At 38.7% G+C, this 22,712-nt stretch overlaps 5 protein-coding genes and 1 long non-coding RNA gene across 7 annotated transcripts; 1 reads left to right on the top strand and 5 right to left on the bottom strand.

Annotated features, from left to right (window-relative positions):
• Positions 1 to 710: 710 nt before the first annotated feature.
• On the bottom strand, positions 711 to 1,390 carry LOC148297954 (uncharacterized). Its single transcript, XR_015833105.1, has 2 exons — positions 1,312 to 1,390; positions 711 to 1,135 (listed from the first exon to the last, which is right to left on the bottom strand). It is a non-coding gene; the product is annotated as an uncharacterized LOC148297954 (long non-coding RNA).
• LOC110764628 (cytochrome P450 711A1-like) lies at positions 1,096 to 4,396 on the top strand. Its single transcript, XM_021967638.2, has 5 exons — positions 1,096 to 1,562; positions 2,199 to 2,351; positions 2,453 to 3,251; positions 3,438 to 3,533; positions 3,646 to 4,396. Exons 1-5 carry the CDS (start codon positions 1,333 to 1,335, stop codon positions 3,973 to 3,975), a joined length of 1,608 nt encoding a protein of 535 aa, XP_021823330.1. The 5' UTR covers positions 1,096 to 1,332; the 3' UTR covers positions 3,976 to 4,396.
• A 320-nt stretch (positions 4,397 to 4,716) lies between these two features.
• Positions 4,717 to 7,144, bottom strand: IQD6 (IQ-domain 6). Its single transcript, XM_021967648.2, has 5 exons — positions 6,883 to 7,144; positions 6,550 to 6,795; positions 5,982 to 6,209; positions 5,761 to 5,874; positions 4,717 to 5,653 (listed from the first exon to the last, which is right to left on the bottom strand). The coding sequence occupies exons 1-5, from the start codon at positions 6,946 to 6,948 to the stop codon at positions 4,964 to 4,966; spliced, it is 1,344 nt and encodes a 447-aa protein (XP_021823340.1). The 5' UTR covers positions 6,949 to 7,144; the 3' UTR covers positions 4,717 to 4,963.
• A 1,482-nt stretch (positions 7,145 to 8,626) lies between these two features.
• LOC110764833 (IQ domain-containing protein IQM1-like) lies at positions 8,627 to 11,346 on the bottom strand. Its single transcript, XM_021967868.2, has 8 exons — positions 10,740 to 11,346; positions 10,519 to 10,633; positions 10,352 to 10,417; positions 10,176 to 10,264; positions 9,964 to 10,051; positions 9,642 to 9,872; positions 9,426 to 9,527; positions 8,627 to 9,348 (listed from the first exon to the last, which is right to left on the bottom strand). The coding sequence occupies exons 1-8, from the start codon at positions 11,129 to 11,131 to the stop codon at positions 8,944 to 8,946; spliced, it is 1,488 nt and encodes a 495-aa protein (XP_021823560.1). The 5' UTR covers positions 11,132 to 11,346; the 3' UTR covers positions 8,627 to 8,943.
• Positions 11,347 to 12,874: 1,528 nt separating this feature from the next.
• LOC110764840 (IQ domain-containing protein IQM1-like) lies at positions 12,875 to 15,296 on the bottom strand. 2 transcript variants are annotated; one of them, XM_021967882.2, is made up of 7 exons: positions 15,173 to 15,296; positions 14,654 to 14,855; positions 14,432 to 14,546; positions 14,260 to 14,325; positions 13,930 to 14,018; positions 13,713 to 13,800; positions 12,875 to 13,623 (listed from the first exon to the last, which is right to left on the bottom strand). In XM_021967882.2, exons 2-7 carry the CDS (start codon positions 14,839 to 14,841, stop codon positions 13,114 to 13,116), a joined length of 1,056 nt encoding a protein of 351 aa, XP_021823574.1. In that variant the 5' UTR covers positions 14,842 to 14,855; positions 15,173 to 15,296; the 3' UTR covers positions 12,875 to 13,113. The 2 variants fall into 2 exon arrangements, with proteins under 2 accessions (XP_021823574.1, XP_088102864.1); XM_088246738.1 differs by lacking the exon at positions 14,654 to 14,855 and having other exon boundaries at positions 15,173 to 15,285.
• Positions 15,297 to 16,177: 881 nt separating this feature from the next.
• Positions 16,178 to 19,660, bottom strand: LOC110764848 (Mitochondrial substrate carrier family protein). The gene is made up of 7 exons (XM_021967890.2): positions 18,619 to 19,660; positions 18,307 to 18,389; positions 18,004 to 18,211; positions 17,525 to 17,657; positions 17,069 to 17,253; positions 16,578 to 16,706; positions 16,178 to 16,490 (listed from the first exon to the last, which is right to left on the bottom strand). The coding sequence occupies exons 1-7, from the start codon at positions 18,811 to 18,813 to the stop codon at positions 16,401 to 16,403; spliced, it is 1,023 nt and encodes a 340-aa protein (XP_021823582.1). The 5' UTR covers positions 18,814 to 19,660; the 3' UTR covers positions 16,178 to 16,400.
• Positions 19,661 to 22,712: the final 3,052 nt, after the last annotated feature.

Below are 22,712 nucleotides of genomic sequence, written 5' to 3'. Positions count from 1 at the left end.
AATTTCAGTGAAATTCTATGCAAACATCTTTGTCGTAATGTCTTCGAAATTAATCATGAATTGAAGCCAAAGTTTCAATTGTGGGTTAATTTAATTGATCATAGCTAGTGATCTGTAACATCCAAGAGAGGAAAGCTAGTTGTTGATACCATGTTGACCTCACCTACTCATCATCACTAGAAAAACTTACTTGTAACGGGGATACAATGACACGTGGAAAAGTTATCTCACTTGTCATTGTGTCATTGGCTGGGGAGAGCAAAAAGTGCTATCCCCATTACAAGAAAGTCATTTTCCATGATCACATCCCTTAAGTAATCCCATACTCTCCCACATGAATAATCCTACCAAACAAGGGAGACCCATGCCCTCCTCTATCTATATAAGCAAGAGTTCACCTCCAAGCACAAGGACCGGCTGCCATGGCTCAGAAACTCTCAAAATATCTCCAAAGCTCTCTCTTTCTCTTCTACCAAGACTTGAAGCCTCTATCATGTACAATGTAAAGTCTTTATATTCAAAGACAAATACAAAGCTATAAAATTATTAAAATATAATGGATATAACCCAATTATGATGAACCACTCAAAGCACTTGTATTATATATATATATGTGTGATTATGCCATAATTCGTTGGTCTAATTTCACCCGTTAACACTAGTCATCAAATCAATGATTGATCTCATTGGAAATAAGTAGAAATAAGAGATATTCAAATCCATAATCATAAACCAACTCACATTAAATAACCCACACTTTCAATAAAGGGAACAACAAGCTGTTGATCTTCTCGAGCAAAATGAACTTAATCAAGTTGGTCGATCTTATTACACCAAGTCCTCCCCTTTCACCTTAGTTTCAGGGAGTTCTTATCCAACCGGCTTGGCATGCAAAGTGGTTTGGAGAAGTTTACTGAAGATTGCTCAGAGCCAGCACTACTTTACGATTAGAGAAAGCCCCAGACCTCTAGAGAAACTGAAACTCATCCATGGACTGCCTTTGAATTCTCTGAGACTGGTAACTGCTTGCTGCTTTGCCTTAGTTGACTCAGTCAGGTTCATGTAACTTGGTACCCTACAGTTACTTCTGTCATCTGTTCTATCCGAAGCCAATCCGGTGCTCCCCGAAACCAATCTATAAAGACAAATGAGTTTTAGTGAAAGAAGAAAGAAAAAAAACAACCTATTTACGGCTCATCAAGATTGGTTTTAGCGAGTAGTGAGACCTCCAAGTATTCCATTTTTAGCCTATTATTAAACCAAACATCGGAGCAGTGACGAATCAGAATTTAGAGTCCTATTGAAATAGACCTGGAGAAATTGATAGGTAGCATGGAAATGGAATTGTTAATGCTTTCCGATGCTTGTCTGGTGTCAACCATCTTTACTTTGTTGGCAATGCTAGCAGGAGTAGTTTTGGGCTACTTTTATAAGCCCTACTGGGGGGTGAGAAGGGTACCAGGCCCACCAGCTATCCCTCTGATAGGGCACATTCCCTTGCTGGCAAAGCATGGTCCGGATGTATTCTCAGTTCTTGCCAAACAGTATGGCCCTATTTTCAGGTTAGTAACTTTTAGTAAGTATATGTTTTGATGGCTACAGAGCTTGATGTGGACTGTAGATTGTGCAAAAGTTACTCTTTTGCCTTTTCATTATTATTATTATTTTAAATCTCCTTCTTTAATTATGGTTGGAACGGGGTGTTAGAGCATCCGCAATGGGCTCCTTAAACCACCTCCTTAGACAAATTTTAGGGAGGAATTGTAAAAATGCAACTCCAACCATGCTCTCTATCCACCTCCTAAAATAGGGAGTTCTCTAGGAGCTCCTAAATCTGAGGAGAGAGAAAGTACTTCTAGTGGCTCCCTATAATTTAATGCTGCCTTATTTAATGAGTATTTCAAACCTTTATTTAATGCTAACTATTTTTTATTTTATTTTTTAATAGAGATGGACCAATAAAAAAAGAGTTATAGCATTTATGACTCTCCAAATTAAGGAGTATGGTTGGAGTTGAAGTTTTTTAAAGAGCTCCTAAAATAGCTTTATTATATTTTTAACTAAATTTTAGCTAAGAAATAGAGGGATGCTCTTATATTTCAGTCATATAACTTTAATGTTGAAGAATATGTTAAGTTAAGGTTAGTCCTCCGCATGTCACTCATCACTTAAGTTTTTGGTTTTACATGTCCTGGCAGGTTTCATATGGGCAGACAACCACTAATAATTGTAGCAGATGCAGAGCTTTGTAGAGAAGTTGGAATTAAGAAATTCAAAGACATAAAAAACAGAAGCATTCCGTCTCCCCTTGCCGCTTCCCCTCTTCATCAGAAGGGTCTGTTTTTAACCAGGTATTTGTTGTGTTTCGTCATTATTGTAAAGGAGTGTAGAATATATGAGTTAAAGTTGTTGAGTTCATTGACTGATCTGGTGGAATTTGAGCATCATGCAGGGATGCAAGGTGGTGGACGATGCGAAACACGATCTTATCGGTGTATCAGCCATCACACCTAGCCAGCCTTGTGCCCACCATGCAGTCATACATTGAATCTGCAACTCAAAAACTTGATGACTGCTCCAAAGAAGAAGAAGAAGTTACCTTTTCCAACATCTCCCTCAGATTGGCCACTGATGTGATAGGACAAGCTGCCTTTGGTGTCAACTTTGGCCTTTCTAAACCACAATCCATCACTGATTCAATCAACAAGCAGATTGGTGGCCAAGACATTACCAATGATGAAGTCTCAGACTTTATAAACCAACACATATATTCCACAACACAGCTTAAGCTGGACTTTTCTGGTTCCTTATCAATCATACTGGGACTACTTGTCCCCATACTCCAGGCGCCCTTTTGGCAGATTTTGAAGAGAATCCCTGGCACTATGGACAGGAAAATTGAACGTAACAACCAGAAATTGACTAGCCGGCTTGATCAGATTGTTGAAAAGAGAATGAAAGACAATGGCGGCCGAGATTCAAAGAATTTCTTGTCTCTCATACTGAATGCAAGAGAGGCAGAGACAGTTTCAAAGAATTTCTTCACCCCAGACTACATCAGTGCACTTGCTTATGAGCATCTCCTTGCTGGGTCGGCCACCACATCATTTACATTGTCTTCTGTTGTTTACTTGGTTGCTGCCCACCCAGAAGTTGAGAAGAAGTTGCTGGCAGAGATTGATGGATTTGGTCCATCTGCTGAGATGCCAACTGCTCATGATCTTCAACACAAATTTCCTTATATTGATCAGGCAAGTCTTCTGAATGTAAAATGTTGACATTTTTTTTAGAAACTCTGAAACTGCAAGGGCTAACCAATTACCTCTATTTATTTGCTCTTACTTACTGTGGAAACCATATTTTCCCATGTAAGGGAAGAAGACCTATCTGCAATGGAGTTTGATTTATTTATTGGTTGTTTGAAATTTTGCATGCAGGTTATCAAAGAGGCAATGAGGTTTTACATGGTTTCCCCATTAGTTGCAAGAGAAACATCTAGACAAGTCGAAATAGGAGGTTATCTTCTACCGAAGGTATTTTTCTACTTACACAAATCAAGAACATTTCTATGTACAAATACTTTTCCTCTGTGGACTGGAAATGGTTTTTTATACCTTATGGGATTATTTATTTTTTGTTGAGCAGGGGACATGGGTGTGGTTAGCGCTCGGAGTTTTAGCAAAAGATCCAAAGAACTTCCCAGAGCCACACAAGTTTAAGCCAGAGAGGTTTGATCCAAGCTGCAAAGAAGAAAAACAAAGGCATCCTTATGCTTTTATACCCTTTGGCCTCGGACCTCGATCATGCATTGGTCAGAAATTTTCCCTGCAAGAAATAAAGCTCTCGTTGATTCATTTATACCGGAAATATGTATTCCGCCACACTCCCAATATGGAGATACCTCTGGAACTTGAGTTTGGCATTGTTCTAAAGTTCAAGTATGGTATCAAGCTTAGAGTCATAAAGCGCACATGATGCCATTGCAAGGATATTTCTTCTTTGCTTGCCTCATATGAGTCTTTGCTTTACCACCTTCTATTATTCCCTGCTATCACTGAAAAATTAAGGAGAAAAGAAAGGAAGAGAGAAGATTTAGGCTTTAAGAAAGAATTCGTATTTGTATTCCCTTGATATTCTGTGTACAGTGGTATTCATATATACAGCTTATCTATAATGAAAGACCTAGAATAAATTTCGTTACAAAAAGGATGGAGACGATGATAAGTGTAGGTGAGTGGTGCTTAGTACTACTAGCCATTTTCTCCTATTCTTCTGGACCCTAGCTGAGGTGTCATTCTATTGTGATTTGTTCTTTGCATATGTGTATTTGTATGCTCCCGTGTGCTGCTCTGTGTGCTACTTTGGTCATTTCTTTTAGTGCTCTGTTTATCAATCACACACAACCACCCCCACCTCCACCTTCCTGCATTTTCGTTTTTGGCACTTCAAGGAAAGCAAATAAATTTTAGAGTTCGAGGTACCTCAGCTTCTTTTAAGAGATCAGCCTCCACAGTTTAACCCTGTATGGACATTCGCAACTGACGAGCTCTTAACCGCCCTGTATGGACATGCGGGTTTCAGATTACAAAAGCACGCTATGGAAGTTGTCTGATTACACCAAATTTTAGAATTGATTTAAAGTTAATACTTAATTTGAAGCCAAAATTTCAGTGATGGGTTAATTTAATTGATCATAGTTACTGATCAAATCAATGATTGATCTCATTGGAAATAAGTAGGAATAAGAGATTCGATTCCATAATCATAAACGAACTATTTTACAAATGAAGCCTCAAATCAAGGACTCAAATTTTCTTGGTACAGAAACACTATTCTAGCAGGATCTCGCATTAAATTACACACATTCTCAATAACAGGGAACAGGGAACAACAAGATGTTGATCTTCTCAAGCAAACGAACTTAATCAAGCTGGTCGATCATATTACACCAAGTCCTCCCCTTTCACCTTAGTTTCAGGGAGTTCTTATCCAACCGGCTTGGCATGCAAAGTGGTTTGGAGAAGTTGACTGAAGATGGCTCAGAACCAGCACTACTTTTAGAATCCCCATTAGAGAAAGCCCCAGACCTCTTGAGAAACTGAAACTCATCCATGGACTGCCTTTGAATTCTCTGAGATTGGTAACTGCTTGCTTTCTGTTTTGCCTTAGTTGACTCAGTCAGGTTCATGTAACTTGGTACCCTACAGTTACTGCTGTCATCTGTTCTATCCGAAGCCAATCCGGTGTTCCCCGAAACCGGTGTTGTGGATGTGCAGAGTGAAGATGAAGCAGAGCTCTCATCATACCGAAATTCTGAACTTGGGCTCGAAGACGAGCGGGTACCTTGCCCAATGTGGGGAGGCTTTGCAGAAATCCTAGTGGTGACATTGTTCCTTCTGACTTTGACTGAGTATGGTTCTGAAGATTTTGAATGTTTGCTCACAAAAGGGTCTGCACAATTCTTTGGAGGTGGTGTGATCTCAGAGGGGTCATTTTGGGACTGTTCCATCAGCCTAGTCTCCCATGGCTTGGCTGACATCCAACGCTCTAACCAACTCCATCCCCAGCTATTCTTGTCAAATTCATTATTCTTATTGAGAGAGTACACTGAGGACCTGGTGCGAGAATTTGAATCTGGGGTTGATTTCCATTGCTGAGAAGACAAAGAGAAGAAATTCAATTTTTTTATTTATTTTTATTTTTTATACCAGTCATGTGAAAAATAAGTACTCAAATTAAGAGACTTTTGTATTTTATTACCTTCTGAGCAAGAGCGTAAGCAATTGCTCTCTCCCTCTTGAAGGCCCCCTCTTGCCTCATTTGTATCTTTGCTTTAACATCTTCTATTGTTCCCTTGCTATCACACCATCCTTCCTGCATTTCCATTTTTCACTTGTTAAAGGGTGAGCCGAAAGCCAACCCAAAAGATTTCTTCCGTGACATTTTAGATGAAAGCTCAAAACTTTAGAGTTTGAGGGTACCTCAGCTTCTTTAAGCAGATCAGCTTGGGTGCGCCGTTCATTGATCATGTTCTGCACAGCTTGGCCCTCTATGGACATTCGCACCCGACGAGCTCTTACACGGGCCTGAACTCGAACAAGAGCTTGCATGCACCTCAGTGTTACAGCAGCCTGCTTCCTCACTTGTCGACCCCGAACCAGAGCTTGAAGCCTCACTATTCCTTTCAAGGCCTTCAAAGCCCTTCTTGCCTGCATAGCAGTTTAACCAGAAAAAAGCTTCAAACTTTCGTCAACAGCAGCCAAATCATTAACATTAAGCTCAATGCGCAATTGGGTATTTTATCAAACAGGTGTGGATGCCCCTTAAAACTTAACAGAACAAAAGTACACTAAACGTAACAAACCAAGTTATGCATCGAGGCTTTGAGAACTTTCTTACATCAACAAGAAGATTGCTAAAAAAACCAGACATTAAGATCTATGGCCGCCTATAGGTTTTAGATTTCAAAAGCATGCTGCCAATAAAGTTATGCACATACATCGACCCAAGAAACAAAAATGAAAGAGAAAAAAAAGAAGCTATTTTTACCAAGAAGCCTCTGAAAGCAGTTTGGATCCGGATAGCAGCCCATTCTTGCCTCACAACCCTGAAATCTTTAGGAGGAGCTCGAACCACTGTGGCCACTGCAGCATTATATGCATCAGTCCCCCTTGGTGAATCTGAGCCCTCAGAAGCTGCTCTGTGATTTCCTTTGAAACCCTTCCATGAAGACCCGAAATCCCCTGAAGAATTCCTCCATAGCTTCCACTTCTTGCTCTTCCCACTCACCTTGTCCTACAAAATTAAACCCAGAAAAAAAAATTAGACTAACAAAGTTGAAAAAAGTTCAACTTGTAACTACTGTGAAGATTGAAGCTTTACATGGTCGTCTTTGTCTGGTTTTTTGAGGCCTATAAAAGCTTTGACCCATTTTCCTGAAGCACCCATTTGTGTAAAAAAAAAAACTTCTGCTTGAGCAGACCAAGCAAAAACAGCCGCTTGATTTTGTATGAAACTTGCACAGTTATTACAAAGTTCAGAGCTTTTGCAGAAAACAGAGTTCGAAGAAAGCGAGGGACGTGGTGTGTTGCTTTGTTTTGTGGGATTAGTGGGTTGTGTTTGCGCTGTTTTTGGTCTAAAGACAAAATAGAGCCGTTCGATGTTTGAAATTCAAATAACAAGGGACAAATGTGGGAAGTAAAAAACGCGCTCGATTCTTTGAAGGCGTGCAGGTCTTTGCCCTTGCGTTGTGAAGAAATTACGAAATTGCACCCCACTAGGGCCACTACTTTTTTTGGGGAAAAATGATCGAAGGCCACGACGGCACGAGCCCGTTTTGTCAGTACATTAAAAGTTACTAAAAGTTACTAAAAGTTACTAAAAGTTACTAAAAGTGCCAAAAAAGAAACCGACAAAAGATCTCCTGGATTTGATTGGAGAGTAGTCCTCCACCGCACTCAGATTATTATTGTGTTTTTTAATTCCTCATCCATTGAGGACCACCTTTCGCCAATGGAAATGAGCCACGTGGATGTGGGCCTACATGGTGCTGAATTATTCATCAAATAGCACCCAAAAAGGATCCAGCAAAATACTAACAAGACTTGCACTGATGTCTCCCAAATGAATCTGATGTTTGCCACCCAGTTTTTTTTTTTTAAATCTGATGTCTGCCCAAAATATAATGTTGGGGAAGGGAAGTGTCAAATTGATTCTCATACAACAAAAGAGTACGAACTCAATTCACATGCGACATAGCTAACATTTTGGAAACTAACTAAAAATTCATCATTTGAAAATGACTTCAAAGAGTCGTTTTACCATTGGGTGTGCATGTATCACTGATCTATGTATGGAGAAAATCTTACTTATACTAAGGATACCATCGTGGTACAATTTCGAGTCAATCATTTGTTATCATGCAGTTGTCCAATATAATAATGACATTCAGTAACACATATGCGCCAGCCGCTGATGCTAGCATCGTTAATGACAGTCAATAAAAAAGATGCCGCTGATGCTAGCATCGTTAATGACAGTCAATAAAAAAGATCTAAGAGCCAGAGATGCTTAATAGACTAATTATTATTACTGCTCTGCTCTGCTCAACTGTTTTTTGAATGCGAAGAAGTCTGAAGACTGATGGGGGAGCATTCGTGAAAAAGAAGCATTTGTTTGGAGAAAAGTGCACATTTTTGTTATTTGATTATTTCGATTTCGAGGTTACCAAATACCAACCAGACCATTTATGTTTTTCTTTTGTCAGTCGTTGACATCGAGGTTCAACAATCTTGTCTCTCCGACTGTGCTTCCTTTCCTACCAAGATTTCAAATTTCCAATTTCTTTTCCAATTCTATCATTAAATTAATCAACTTTCAGAAAAAGGACTTTTCTTTCCTGTTATTCAAAAGAAATTTTACATTGGATTCCTTCTTTTCTGTTTTTCTATTTAGTTTGGTTGGTAAGTAATTCCTTCTTTTATCTGTTTTTGGAATGAATTCACTGATTCATTTATGATCATATACTACCTAATGCTTTGTCTTTTACTATGCAAGTAATGCTAGCACTTCTACTGTCATTCAATGATGGCTTGCTTGCACTGAATAAAACTCAGAGAAAGAGAACTGAGAGAACTGTTTTCACTTCATTCATAACGCAATGAATTCGAAGAGCATATTCACAACTTACAAATTTATAAAAAAAAAGAATAAACAAATTTGGCCCTTCTAGACTCTTGAGCATTTTACCCGGCTACATTGAGGGATTCGATCCAACCATCTAATAATAATTCAGAAACTGATTAACTATTAAGGACCCTCTCATTATCACTTATCACCCATGGTTGTAGGAGCCTGCCATTACAGTCTCTTTGATTTACCCCTTTTAAGCCAAAAGAAGAAAGAAAAAGTACCCAGCTTATCGTCGTTGAGAAGGCCACATGTCTAATTGGCAGTGGGAACAGGTACCCTTGGGCTAGGAAGACCCATGTAGGCAAGCCTAGGAGAGACCCGGATTTTTGGGCTTGGTCTAGGTGAAGGGATTGGAGCACAACTTCCATGGTGGCCCAGTGAGACCCTTGGTGAAAGGTTGACTTGTTCAAGTGCCATAAATTGTAGGTTTGCAGGATAGTCCCGTACACAGCCAATGCGTGGACCAAGCCCACTGGTCCAATTGCAAGACAAAGGCCTCGACAGGTCAAAGGCTGGTGCTGCTGCATTGGACCCCATGCTCTCATGTTGGTGTTTGATTGGATTTGGGTCATTGGTTATAGGTCCATTCAATTCTGTCTTAGACAAATCATCATAAGGAGCTTTGTAGGATGCTTTGTCATCATCTGTTGCACACATCTGTAAACAGAAAAAGAATTAGCTATTTTGATCTCCTTGTGCACAGAATTAGTTTAATGTAATTAATTGCTAATTACCTTGACATTGATTAGGTCTACATGGTGTTCCTCCAGGAAGCTGATGAACTCCTTGAAATTGTCCTCAGTTGGGAGATAGTGGCCACTGTAAGGCCATATAGCCTGAAGAAGCAAAAGAGAATTAAGCGGATTTAATTAGCTTAAATATTTAATTACAAAAGAAATATTTAAAAAAAAAACACTAATATAATATGCATGATATATACTATAGTGTACCTCAAGAACACCATTGTGGGCAACCAATCTTCCAGCTGCTGTTGTAGCCCCTCCAGATAGAAAACTTGAGTGCTGGAAAGAGCCCTTTCTTTTCTGCCCAACATATAAAGCTCTTGATGTGCTCAGCACAAAAATCCACTTCGACCCTTCAACTGTTTCAACAGGTATCCCAGTTGGCTTGTGGACCAGCTTTCCATTCTCCACAATCACTTCATATGCATCCCTCTCTTTCTGCAACATCAGTAAATGCTTTAATTTGTGATTAAGTATGTGTGCGGATGCATGCAATTTCACGTGGCAAACTATAATTAAAGGTAGTTACCGGTCCAAGATATTTGATGCACTGACGTTGTAAAACAGTTCTTGGGCACTTCTTGAGGTTTGTGTCTTTACCATCACCAACATCCAACCTGAAGTTCCATGGGAGAAGTAAAAAGTTAATACGATATTATTGTTACTTATTGATAGGTAACAGAAGAATGAGCCAAGCTAATAAGATCTTATATAAAAACTCTAAGTCTCTGAATTATTTACCAGTAGAAGAAAGGTTGGATGCTCCTGCATTCAGACCAGACATCATGGTAGAATTGCAAATTGTGTCCATACCGATGGCGTGGATCAATCTGTTCAAAAAAGATAATTTTTTTAGCAATGATTAATCATGGTACTTATGTGACAAAAATGCCTGAATTACAAGTTCATAAACTCACAGCTTCAAGCCAGTGCTGCAGAGCAAGTTTCTGAGCCTTCTCATCCTTGCACAAACCCTTCCCTACCTACAAACACATATTAAGTTTTTCTTTTTGCTGTTAATTTGGAATTAATTATCCATAAAACACATCTCATCAGTAATATAATTTTCATATTATCAAAGCACCTTGGCAGCCCTTGTCCTAGCCCGTGCCCACCGTGACTCGGCGCTCTCATGTTTCTCAGTGTTGTAAAAGGACACAGAGCTTCGTTTCAGAGCTGCAAAGTCTAAGGCCTGCCACCTACAGAAATTGAACAAACACAAGAAACAAAGGATAAATTGAACGCCAAGCAAGCAAGCAACAAAAGGGTAACAAAATCTGACATAGTTTTGAGGTACAAACAAACCATAGTTCCTCAACCACAACAGCACAATCTGCAAGGTTACGCCTGGTCCTGTAACTCTTGTACACTTTCTGCAGCTTGGTTGCTGCAGCATCAAGCTCGCTAACTGGCTTTGGAGAAAAATATACCATTTGTTGAGGAAGCACAATTGTAGGTTTGTTTATCTGCAACTTTTCACAATTTCTTCCCACTAAAGAGGTTGAACCAGATTTCTCAAATGTTTGATCAGATGCTTCAAGTTTTGGCTCTGTGAATTCCCAATTTTTGAAGCTTATTGACCTCTGCATACTCACTTTATCAGACCCAAAAGACCTGTTCTGAGTTTCTGATTCTTCTCTACACGTTCCCAAGTCTACCTCCTCTTGTTTTCTTTCAAAGCTAATGGACCTCACCATGACTGTTTCTCTGTTTCTCTCAAGTCAACCAACTGCTATATAAGTCTTGAGAGTTTGAAGACTCTGAAGACAGTGTACAAAATCACACATATTGGCTGACTAGTTCCTCTCTTTATATACACTCTCACCAGTGGCTGTAGTTGTTTGAAAAATCAAACATGGAGGTTCAAGGAAGTTAAAGAGAAAGATTGAAGAAGTTTACTGGCCCTGCTTTTAGACTGGAAGAAACTGTAAATTTTCAGACCAGATTATTAGGCATTTTTTGGGTTGTTAAAACTTAAACTCGTGGAGCTTGACTAGTTGACTTTTGTATTCTTTCTTAAATCAATTTTTTTTTGTCGGCAGAGCTCAGCAATAATACTAACAAATGTGGGTTAGCATAATCTGCATACACTTATATGACATTTGCATCGGAGTTAGGGTGAGCATCAATTCGGCCGAACCGACTTATTCAAACTGTAATTACCGGTTTGTGTTAATCTATGACAGAAACTAGAGGCTGCTTAATTAAGTTTATCTTGCTTTTCTATTTTGTTTCGTTGGGGGAAATTTTTTGTTGTAAAATTTAGACTGCATGGTCAACATCCCCAATAATGGAGGGGTCATTTTCAATCCTAGCTTAATGTACATAAACTATGGTTAGTTCGATCCACAGGAACAAAACAAGGCCCTCCAAATTTCCATCTACTAGCTTTCTGCCAAAAGAAGAAAAAAAGCAAAAAAAATTCTACTTGAAGTCTTTTAAGGCATTAATTGATCAACTTGCAAGACCAACAATTAAAATCAGCCTGTTTGGCATGAAGGTGTCATCTCTGTCCACCACACAAGTTTACAGAAAGAAAACGAAAAGGACTTGGATTAGCTCGCCCTCTGCTGGATAGTCCGGATATGAATTTTGTGGCGTTTCTTTCGCACTCAACCACCAGTCTTTAAAAAAGTAGCTCGTGCCATAACTTCAATTTTTGTGTGCATCTGCGTGGAATACTCTCTAAACTACAAAAGGTAAGGGTTTCTCAAACACGCATTATTAAGGGTTTCTCAAACACGCATTATTAAGGTGTCATGGAATTCAAACCTAAATTAAGGGCTCTTCTCTGTTGAGCTAGACGCCGTTGATGAAAATATACTTATTATTAGTACACAATATGGTTGGCACACCTTGCTCTTGTGGTCCATGAGAATAGAGTCTTGAATATATCCGTCAGTACAAAATTGGACCCAGGACAGTGACAGCAAACGCCTTAATTACCCCCCATGCAAGTGATTGGCAATGGCATGCCACCACACCAGAGATAGAAATTTGCTTGAAACAGACTGAGATATTTCAGGAAACATAAATGCGAGATATTCTTAACTTAAACGTGTGACACAAAAACATGCATTTTTCAACCAAGCTAGTCCTGGCCTGGTCATGGATTATAGATTAGTTGGTTGACTGGATGGGACACTGATAACAGTTCCCTTTAACAAAAGGCAAAATGGCCTTGTCCTCAGTGGAAGGAAGGAGACAAGCCTTGTCCGCGTAGCTGTTCACTGTAGAAAATGCAGAGAGGTTGAAAACCATGCACATAATTGCAGATGCGTGGGGATTTGAAGAATAAAATAACGAGGGAAATGACGAATTTGTGATGGTTTGCTTTTGTGCTCGGATATGATTAATTCTATACTTATCCTATTTTATTTTATTTTTCAACTAAAAGTTATACAATATGACTTGCTAGATCTTTGTAAATTTTTCGTGAGACAAAAGTAGAAAAATAAAAAGAAAGGATGAAAAGACAGACGTGCTAAGTCTAGGGCAAATCTCATCCCCGTATATTAATACAATTTAGAATATACATCTTGTTATAAAAAATAAAAAGGGGGGGTCTTGGGGGTGGGATCATCAGGTATTCCTTGGCCTAGGGAGTCCCATATAGGCAAGCCTAGGTGTGAGCTTGATTCTTGGGCTTGGTCGTGGTGAAGGGATTGGATTTGGACTACTACTTCCATGGCAGCCCAGTTTGATATTTGGTGACAAGTTGACTTGTTCCAGTGTTCGCAATCCTAGCTCTGCACTCAATACGTGGACCACTCTCAGTAGACCACTTGCAAGACAAACGCTTGGACAAGTCATATACAGGGGCTTCTCTATTGGTTGCATTGGATGTGGACCCCATACTCTCATGTTGATGATCAGTTGGATCAATGAATGATTCTTTGTCATCATCTATTGCACAACAATTAAAAACCAGTAGTATTTCAGAAATATAATGCACCTCAAGAACCCCATTGTGGGCAACTAATCTTCCAGCTGCACTTGCAGCACCTCCAGATAGAAAACTTGAGTGCTGGAAAACACCTTTTGTTTCTTGCCCAACATACAAAGCCCTTGATGTGCTCAGCACAAAAATCCACTTAGACCCAAGTTCAACTGTGTGAACAAGCTTCCCAGTTTGCCTGTGCATGAGCTTTCCATTTTCCACAATCACTTGATATGACTCCCTCTCTTTCTGCAACAGAAAATGAGAAAACATGAGGCCTACTTACTTTGATTAATTAGTTTGTTAAGTATGATTAATTAGGGGAGTAGTGTCCTTACTGGTCCAAGATATTTGATGCACTGACGGGTTAGAACACTTCTTGGGCAATCCTTGAGGTTTATTTCTTTACCATCACCAACATCCAACCTTAAGTTCCAGGGGAGGAAAAGAGGTTATTAGTGGTAATAGAAGAAATAAAAAGCTAATTAATCTTATATATATAACTGTCTAATCATGGAACAAGGTTTTTCCTCAGGCACACAAACATACACTCACCAGTAGAAGAAAGGTTGGATAGTCGTGCATTCAGACCAGACATCATAATAGAGTTGCAAATTGAGTCCGAACCGATGGCGTGGATCAATCTGAGAAAAGATTGAGCAATGAATTTCCAACTTTAAATAAATGCATGAACTGCTTTTAGAATGTTTGTTTTTTTGCCTATATAGCTTTGGATTGATCTGTAGGCTTGTGTTTACAGCAAAATGAACTTTCACTTTCAGCCTTTGGATGAAAAACTAACAAAAGCAAAAAGATCAGGAAAGAAAGCTAAACAGAATTGGACTAGAAATTTAGAAGTGCAAAGTAACATAGTCATAGACTCACAGCTTCGAGAAGGTACTGTGGAGCTAGCATCTGAGCCTTCTCATCCTTGCACCAACCCTTCCCTAACTACAGACGCAAAAAACTTTTGCTGTTAATTAATTTGGATTGGATTTGGAGTTCCATAAAACACATCTTAATTAGAAATATGATTCATGTAATATCACAAAAGTACCTTGGCAGCCCTTGTCCTAGCCCGTTCCCACCGTGACACAGCAGTTTCATGTTCCTCAATGTTGAAGAAGGACACCGAGCTTCGTTTCAGAGCTGCAAAGACTAAGGCCTTCTCCCTAAAACAATTAAGGGAACAAATACAAATAAATTAGAGAAGGGTGGTTAATTTTACTCCAAGCAACAAAAGAGTAACAAAAGTCTGGCATTGTTTTAAGGTACAAACCATAGTTCCTCAACCACAACAGCACAATCTGCAAGCTTACGCCTAGTCCTGTAAGCTTTATACACTCTCTGAAGTTTAGTTGCTGCAGGTTCAAGCTCACTAACCGGTCTTGGAGAAAATAATGGGGTTGATTTAGGAATTGAAACAGCGGGTGGCTTTTTCGACAGTGTTTCACGATTTGTACCCATTGAAGAGGTTGAATCTGAATTTTCAAATGTATGATCAGATGCTTCAAGTTTTGGTTCTGTGTATACCCAAATTTTGAAGCTTATTCAACCTTTCTATATTCATTTTTTCACTTCAGACCCATCAAGCATCATGAACACTCAGAGAATGCTCAAGATTAAGATCTATCTTATTCTGACATGCAAATGAATTAATCCAAGGAACTAATATCATGGAAACACACTTAAATTAACAACATATACAAACTACTTCAACCCACATTAAATGAGGTAATTAGATGTTAATTAATGTAGTATAAAAAGAATATGCTCAAGATTCAGCTTTATATCTTACATGCAAATGCAAAAAACCAGAAGACCTTCAGAAGCTCTCCTCTTGCTCTCTCTTTATCTGTCAAGTCAACTAATTTAAGGTTGAAGACAAGACAGTGTGTACACAATCACACGTATCTAAAGACTAGTGCCTCTCCTTATATACACTGGCAGAACACTGGCGGCATAGTATTTATATGGTTTTTTTAATTTATAAATAAATCCTATTTTGATCAAGGCTGCATACATTTGCTTGAAAAATCAAAGTTGGTCGTGGGGAGCTTCAAGGAAAGTTAAAGAGAAGGAATGAAGAAGCAACTAGTTTGACCCGTGTCTTTTGAAGTCTTTCTTAAATCAATTCAATCTTCTGGGTATTAATCTACACACAAAAATTTTGCCCATTTGCATTTGAGTGACAATAGTATGGTATTATACTAGTCTACACAAATATAATTTAATTACTTTTTTTTGTCCTTTTTATCAAGGCTACATACATTTGCTTGAAAAATCAAAGTTGGTCCCACAGAGTTTCTAGGAAGTTAAAGAGAGATTAAAGGTGGGGTTGTATGATTGATAGCATGGTTGATATTCTATAGCTTATTTATTTATTTATTTATAATACAAGTGATATTGGAGGAAGGAGAATCGAACCTAGTACCTCGACTGCTATGGTAAATGCTCTTAATCACTTGACTTGAGCTACAAGCCTCTTGCCATAGCTCTAGAAACTGGAGCTCCACTCATTGACCTTTCAATCTTTCTAAAATTAATTAATTTCTATATTTTTTGTTTGTTGGCAGAGCTCAGCAATAATCTACGTAAATTTATATGCCCATTTGCATTAGGGTAACAATAGTAAAGTTCTTAACAACTATTAATATCACAGAACTTGAAAGCAGTCTCCAATTTCTGTGATATTAATTTCAAAAAAATATCCCAGAAATTGGAGGCTGCTTTTAAGTTCTTTCTTGTTATTTGTTTAGTGAAGGTTTTGTGGTAAATTTAGACTGCCTGGCCAACATCCCAATAATGGAGGAGTCACTTTCCAGAATTCATTATAGTTTGAATAATTGATTGTCAAGGGACCATTTGCACAAGAAATACATCATTGTTAAAGGGAGTAGCGTACGCATAAATTTCTTGTAAATTGTAATTGAGAGAGAGACAATATTTTTATTAGCATCAGATGCTATCGCTTCGATGGGAGTTCGTATGTTTACACAATCTGAATCTCTGATTATGGAGGGCAGTCATTGACTGGACTTCTGATGGGGCGGAATGTGGAGCCAAGCCTTCATCGTGTCGTATGCAGTGAAACCGATTGCCACAGAGGGAACGATCTGAGAACAGCAGTAAAATTCTTAGTAGCAAGAAAAACAAGCCCCAAAATTCTTAAATCCGTATAGCCATAGAGAATAAGAAATCACCTTGATATAGTTAACACTTAGGCCCGAAAACAACTTTTTCCATCCTTGATTACGAACAATATATGTAAGACCCACCAATGTGTTCTTGTACCTAACACCACCTTGACCTGAAGGCTGCAGATTCTCAACCTGTAATATCCCACAACTAATGTGAAAATCCAAACTACAATTCCAAAGTATCAAGTTCATATTACAGTACGTACCAAAAAAAACAAAAAAAAAACAGTATCCTAATCTTCCACTTGTTTCAAGCCAAAACCAAAGCTTGAACATCAATTTTATCTACTCATCCACCACGCAAAATGCATTAGCTTGACTCATTTCCTGCGTTCCTTTTCATTCCATTCCCTCAAAACTCCCTAACTATTTCTCACCTAAAGTGTCATGTGCTTTTTATTTCAACAAATTTTAATTCCAAGCAAACATCTAACATTTAAAGAGCAGAAAAGAGAAAACAGAGTTAAACTTCTCAAATGTTGACGAAGCAATACCTGCATTTGCCTCCTAACAACATCCAAGGGGTATGTGAGAGTTTGCCCAAATAACCCGGCCAAAGCTCCACAGGAAAGGCGTGTCACAATGGACTTTTCATATTCTTCAGGAACATGCGTTTTAAGTTTCTCATATATGTAAAACTTTAAACCAGCATAAGGGAGGATTCCAGCGAGTGTTGGGCCTGATCAAGCAAAGGAAGCTCCAAATTAATATTACCTTGTCCATAATATGGCATCACATAAGGACAGAAGGCACTTCAAATCAGTACAAGTTTTAACAGAACTATCAGCTATGAGATACATGGGTTTTTGAAATACGAGCCTCAGTTAAAAACATAATGTTCTTTGCCAATGTTGCTTATCAATAAAATGATAATGGCAGCCTTTCAAGAACACAATGAATGTGGTGACAAAGGGTCCTGCCACATTAAAATTAGGCAAGCAAATACATACCTACACCTCGATAAAGCCCACGAAAGCCCCCCTCCCTGTAAACACTTGAAAGCACATCCCTTATGCCCTTATAAACAATTTGAGACTGGGCACCTTTCATGCCATACTTGAAGTTTCCTCTGGTATTAACAACCTGTAAAACCATATGATTGTTAAAATTCAACCCAAAAGAGATTAATGATGATCAATTAACTATTACAAAAATCAATTTCAAAGAAGAAAAGAGCCATCAAATCCCATATCAAATTCCTCTAAAGCTGGACACGGCTAAATTGTCTCTTCATGCTGAACTATTATAGGATGGGCTCTCAGATAAGCAATTCAAAAGTCGATGACAGAAGAAAAAACTAATGATAATGAAACTGTCAATATGAACTTCTTCACTCTGTATGCTAAATGCACTTCTTCACTCTGTATCCTACTTATAACTTTTGCATAAATGATAGAGAATTCTAATAAAATAAAAACAAGACACTGACCTGATAAGCAAGTTTGGTGCGAGCTAGGTCCAAGGGGTAAGTGCATAAAACTGCTGTCCCTCCAGCTGCTGCACCAGCTAAAAGATCAATATGAGGCCCCGATCCTAAAGCAGAATAATTATTCAAGATCCAACACCTGTACTGCTCATACGTCATGTAATGCAAAGCTGCATAAGGAACAATTCGAACAACACTAGCTCCATTTCCTCTGAAACACAGACAAGAAGATCAAGAATAAGCCTTTCAGCAACGGAAACAGAATGTTATAAAAAATATACAAAGTTCATTGCTCATGTCCCTTACTTGTAGAATCCTCGAACACCTTCATGCTTAAACAACTTCTTCAAAGATTGACACACTCCGAGAGAACGGAACTCTGTTCTTGTCTATAAATTTCCATGCATACATGCAAATACAGACACAAACAGAAACATTGAGAGAAAGAGCGAGCAGAGTGGGGAAAGCATATAACAAAAAGATAACTAGCATGACAAAAATGAGAAGAGCAATATATCCAAGTGGAATCATTCAAGATGATAAAATTCCTTAAACAACCATTCACCATCTACTGAAATAATTTGCATCAACAAACATGGAGCTTAATAGAAGCCTCACCTGCAAGAGTATTTTGGTCCGTTCCAGTGGTGCAACAGAACTCTTAGCAAATCCTCCAGCAGCGCCTCCGGCAATCAACTCCCTAACATAAACAGGCATACTATCAATGTATGAGACCTCTTGGCGGGTCGATTGTGAAGCATCAACCAAGTCTGCCACATTTGTTGACAAAGTAGACCTTTGTGTAGAACCCATCTCAAATTTCTCCAAACAAAAGCACTACCAAAGCCCAAAACTTTGTAATTTCGACAAATTTATTTATTTATTTATTATCCTCCCTGCAGCTTGAAGAACTCCTTATCCCATCTATCTCTTGGAAAACAAAAAGAAAAGGCCTTTTGCTCAATTGGCAGGTAAATTGGCCTGAGAACACCCAGAAAAGAGTCGGGTACGCTCACAAGCCGATCCTCCTCTTCAGTAATAATATGATACATTCAAAGATATACAGCCGACTGAGCAAACCCACCACCAAATGCTCAAAAAAACCCTTCAATTATAACAGTCGATGCTTCCAAGGATCAATCACAAACCCATCAACACCCACGAATCCAAAAACTGAACCGATATTATCAAAGAATATCATAAATCATATATACCCATCAAAGGTTTCTCGATGTCCTATATATCGACAAAGAAAATCAACCCCAGAGTCCAAACAATCGAAACCCCTTAAACCAAAACAAACCCAGTAAATCAAATCTTCAATCGATGCCCAGTTGGCCACAGCCTTCGTTATGAAAGCAATCAAATTTATGGGCGGCTTTGAAATGGAAAATGGAGAAAGAGGAAGCGAAGACGTTATTGGAAACCTACCAGGAATTAAATGGATTGGGTCAGAGTAAAGGAGAGAAGAACAGGCACCTCAGTTTGTGTTTTAGCAAACATGTGATGTGATGTGATATTTTTCCGTAAGTGCCCGTTCTCCTCCTTTGGTAGGTAAGGAGAAGGAGGTTTCCTCGGACTCTCCCCGAATCCTCTTCGACAACAATTTCTCCTCTGTTTCTCTCTCTTTCTGTACAAGGCGCGTTAATTAATTTAAGGCCAAAAAGTTAATTTAAGGCAAAAAGTTATTTTTGGCCTTAAATTAATTAACGCGCATTAGACATCCTTATAATTTGTTATTTTTACTACTTTAGTCCTGTTATTTTAATTTAATTAATTTTTTCTTTGCGGTTTTCTGTCAAAATAAAGTAACTTCTGTTAGCTGTGGAGGGGTATTTCGGTTCAAAAACAAAGGCTGGAAAAAAATAAAAAGATAAAAAAAATTACTGAAAGTTAAAAATCAAAAATCAAAAGAAAAATAACAAAATATCTCTACATCTCTATCTTCCCAGCCTTCCCCCTAGTCCGACTTAGCCAACCAAACCATCACCCTCGCCGCCCAACATGCCCACCATCCTCTGCTGCCTCCTCATCGCTGCCATCATCGTCTTCGCCATCATGTCCCTCGTCTTCTTCATCGCTTGGCTCGCCCTCCAGCCTCGCCTCCCCGATTTCTGGGTCGACTTTGCCTCCATCTTCACATTCAACGACAGTCGCTTTGAGCTCACCGCCACTTGGGACCTCACCCTCCTAGTCGCCAACCCCAACCACAAGCTCAGAATTTATTACGACAGCATCCAGGCCTCGCTCTTGTACAACCACGATTACCGGCTCGCCACAACGTCGTTGCCCCTTTTATTTTGACCAAGGGGAACCAGACGTGTGTTAGGTTCAAGCTGGCGACGGTGAGGGAGTACCTCCGCGATGACGTGGCCAAGGGAATCTTCGACGAGAGAGATCGTGGGTCGGGATAGGGGTGAGGAAGGATAATAGGGGCGGGTGGGGTTTGGGTAATCAGGTGTTCTTTTTTGTTACTTTTAAAAAAACTTTTTTGTTATTTTATTCTCTTTTTTTTTGGTTTTGGTCACCTTTGTTTTTGGACCGAAATGCCCCTTAAGAACTAACGACAGTTGCTTTATTTTGACAGAAACTAAATTTATCCTTCAATTGCTTAAATTGAAAACTACATGGATAAAATTGATCAAATTCAAATGACAGGGACTAAAATGTTAAGAGTGACGAATTACAGAGACCAAAAACAACTTTTTACCTTAATTTAATTATCAAATATAAAGGGACAAAATAATGAGAGAAAAGAGACAAAATTGGGGGGACCCTAGCCACTACCATTTGTCCACGTGGAGTCTTAGGTGCAGCTTTTTTTGAATTTATTTTTAAAACACCTTTTTTTTGGATTTCTTCGCTTAGGCCATCTCCCACCCAAAGACTTAAACCCAAAATATTGCCCAAATTTTCTCCCAACTAAAGAAAATGAAGGACCCAAAATTTGAGAAAACCCAAATTTGGACCCAAATATTGGTCCAAGTATTGTTTGGATCCAATACTATTCAATGGAGCCCACTGCACCTAAAACAGCCCCATGTGCACAGAATCTGACGTGGGCCCCAGCTGACCTGCTGTGCTGTTCAAGTTTGTCTGCTTGTCCCGCCACTTATCAAGCTGCTGTTGCTATTTGGTTTTTTTTTTTTAATTTTTATTTTATATTCTAAATGTAACTTAAATCAACGATCTAGATTAAATCTAAACTATTTTAATGGTAAAAAAAGAAAATCCAATGGCTGAAACTTAAATCCAATGGTCAAAACAAAATTTTAAATTAATTTAGGTCAAATTATATTTGTGGAATTTCAATTTTTTTAGGTCAAATTGTTCAAAAAATTTAATTATGAAGTTATTTAAAAAGATTGAATGAAGAAAAGTTATCCATAAAAAAAAAATTAGACTTAAACCATTTTTAAACAATTTAATAAAGTTGTGGACTTAAAATTTGAGTCTGAAGGGTTGGGAGAAAAAACGATTGGAGTCTAGGCAAAACCTAAATAGTTACTTTTTGAAGGGGGAAAATTTGGGTTTAGCTCCTCATGGGTTGGAGAAGGCCTTAAATAAAGGAATTTTGCTTGCCGACCACCAACCCTCTATTTGTCTACGTGGTGGGTACTCAATTTCTTTATAATGAGCTGTTTTGCATGTGTACATATGTTTCCATGTTCACTGCTGCTGAGGGAACAAGATGAAAAGATCCTTATCCCAATATGTGGGATCAAAATCTGATAGAAAACCTGGGAGACCCCCATGGGGATTCACTTGGAATTTAGTAGTAAAGTGAATCTTTTCTTGGTGCTTAGTTCATTATGAATGAGGTTTTTATATTTGCTTCTGTGACATTGTGACATGGTCATCTTCTCTGCAGACAAAATAATAATTTTTTTGGAACCTTGAGATTTGCAGGCATCAGAAGACTCGAGAGTCACCTTCTGCTTCTGATCCATTGAGCTGCTGAGCAGCAGAGAAAAAGAAGCTTTGCCATTCTCTCATCACCGAAAAACCGAAAAAAGAGAAGAAGAAAAAACAGAGAGAGAGAGATGTGCAGCATGAATTAAGAATTAATTGAAAACAAACCAACCAATTAACTATACACTCCAAGATAACAAAACAAGATGAATAATGTACATGATGACCCTGAAGGTGAAGACATTAACATTATTATCATTCTTGATCACTTTCTTCATTTTTGTTTTCTTGTTTGTGATCTCTCTCTTGATTAATTTTGTTTTCTATCTCTACTTTTCTCATTCTTTGGTCCGGTATTGCGCTTGGATCAATGAAAGAAGATTGCCTACTTTTGGGGTGATATGCTGGGATCCTTCTTCCCTTAGCATCATAAATCACAACTTCATCCTCATCTGGCACTTTACATTTCTCACCTAATATGATCGTCTTCATCCAGATGGACTCTTCCGGCTTCAACTTGGCGTTCTTTCGTTTGTTATACTCCTCCTTCACCTTATCTTTCCTTGCCATTGACAAGCTTCTTGGCAATTTCATGCTTAAATTCGACAACAGTCTTCTCTCAGAAGCAGACTTTTTCATATGTGTCTTGTTGTTAATGGTAGGATCAATCTGTCCTGAGTGCCTCATCCGTGGAGGCAAAGGCAGTTCTTTACTCTCTCTTCCATCCTCGTTTTCTTGATCTGTTTCTGAATCTTGCTGAGGTGTTGTTGTCGTTGTCCCCGCGGCTGCCATTGTTGCTG

This window comes from Prunus avium, chromosome 1 (assembly GCF_965620075.1).
Source record: "Prunus avium chromosome 1, drPruAviu1.hap1.1, whole genome shotgun sequence".
Lineage (NCBI taxonomy): Eukaryota > Viridiplantae > Streptophyta > Magnoliopsida > Rosales > Rosaceae > Prunus > Prunus avium.
This window is presented reverse-complemented; position numbering and strand designations above follow the sequence as displayed.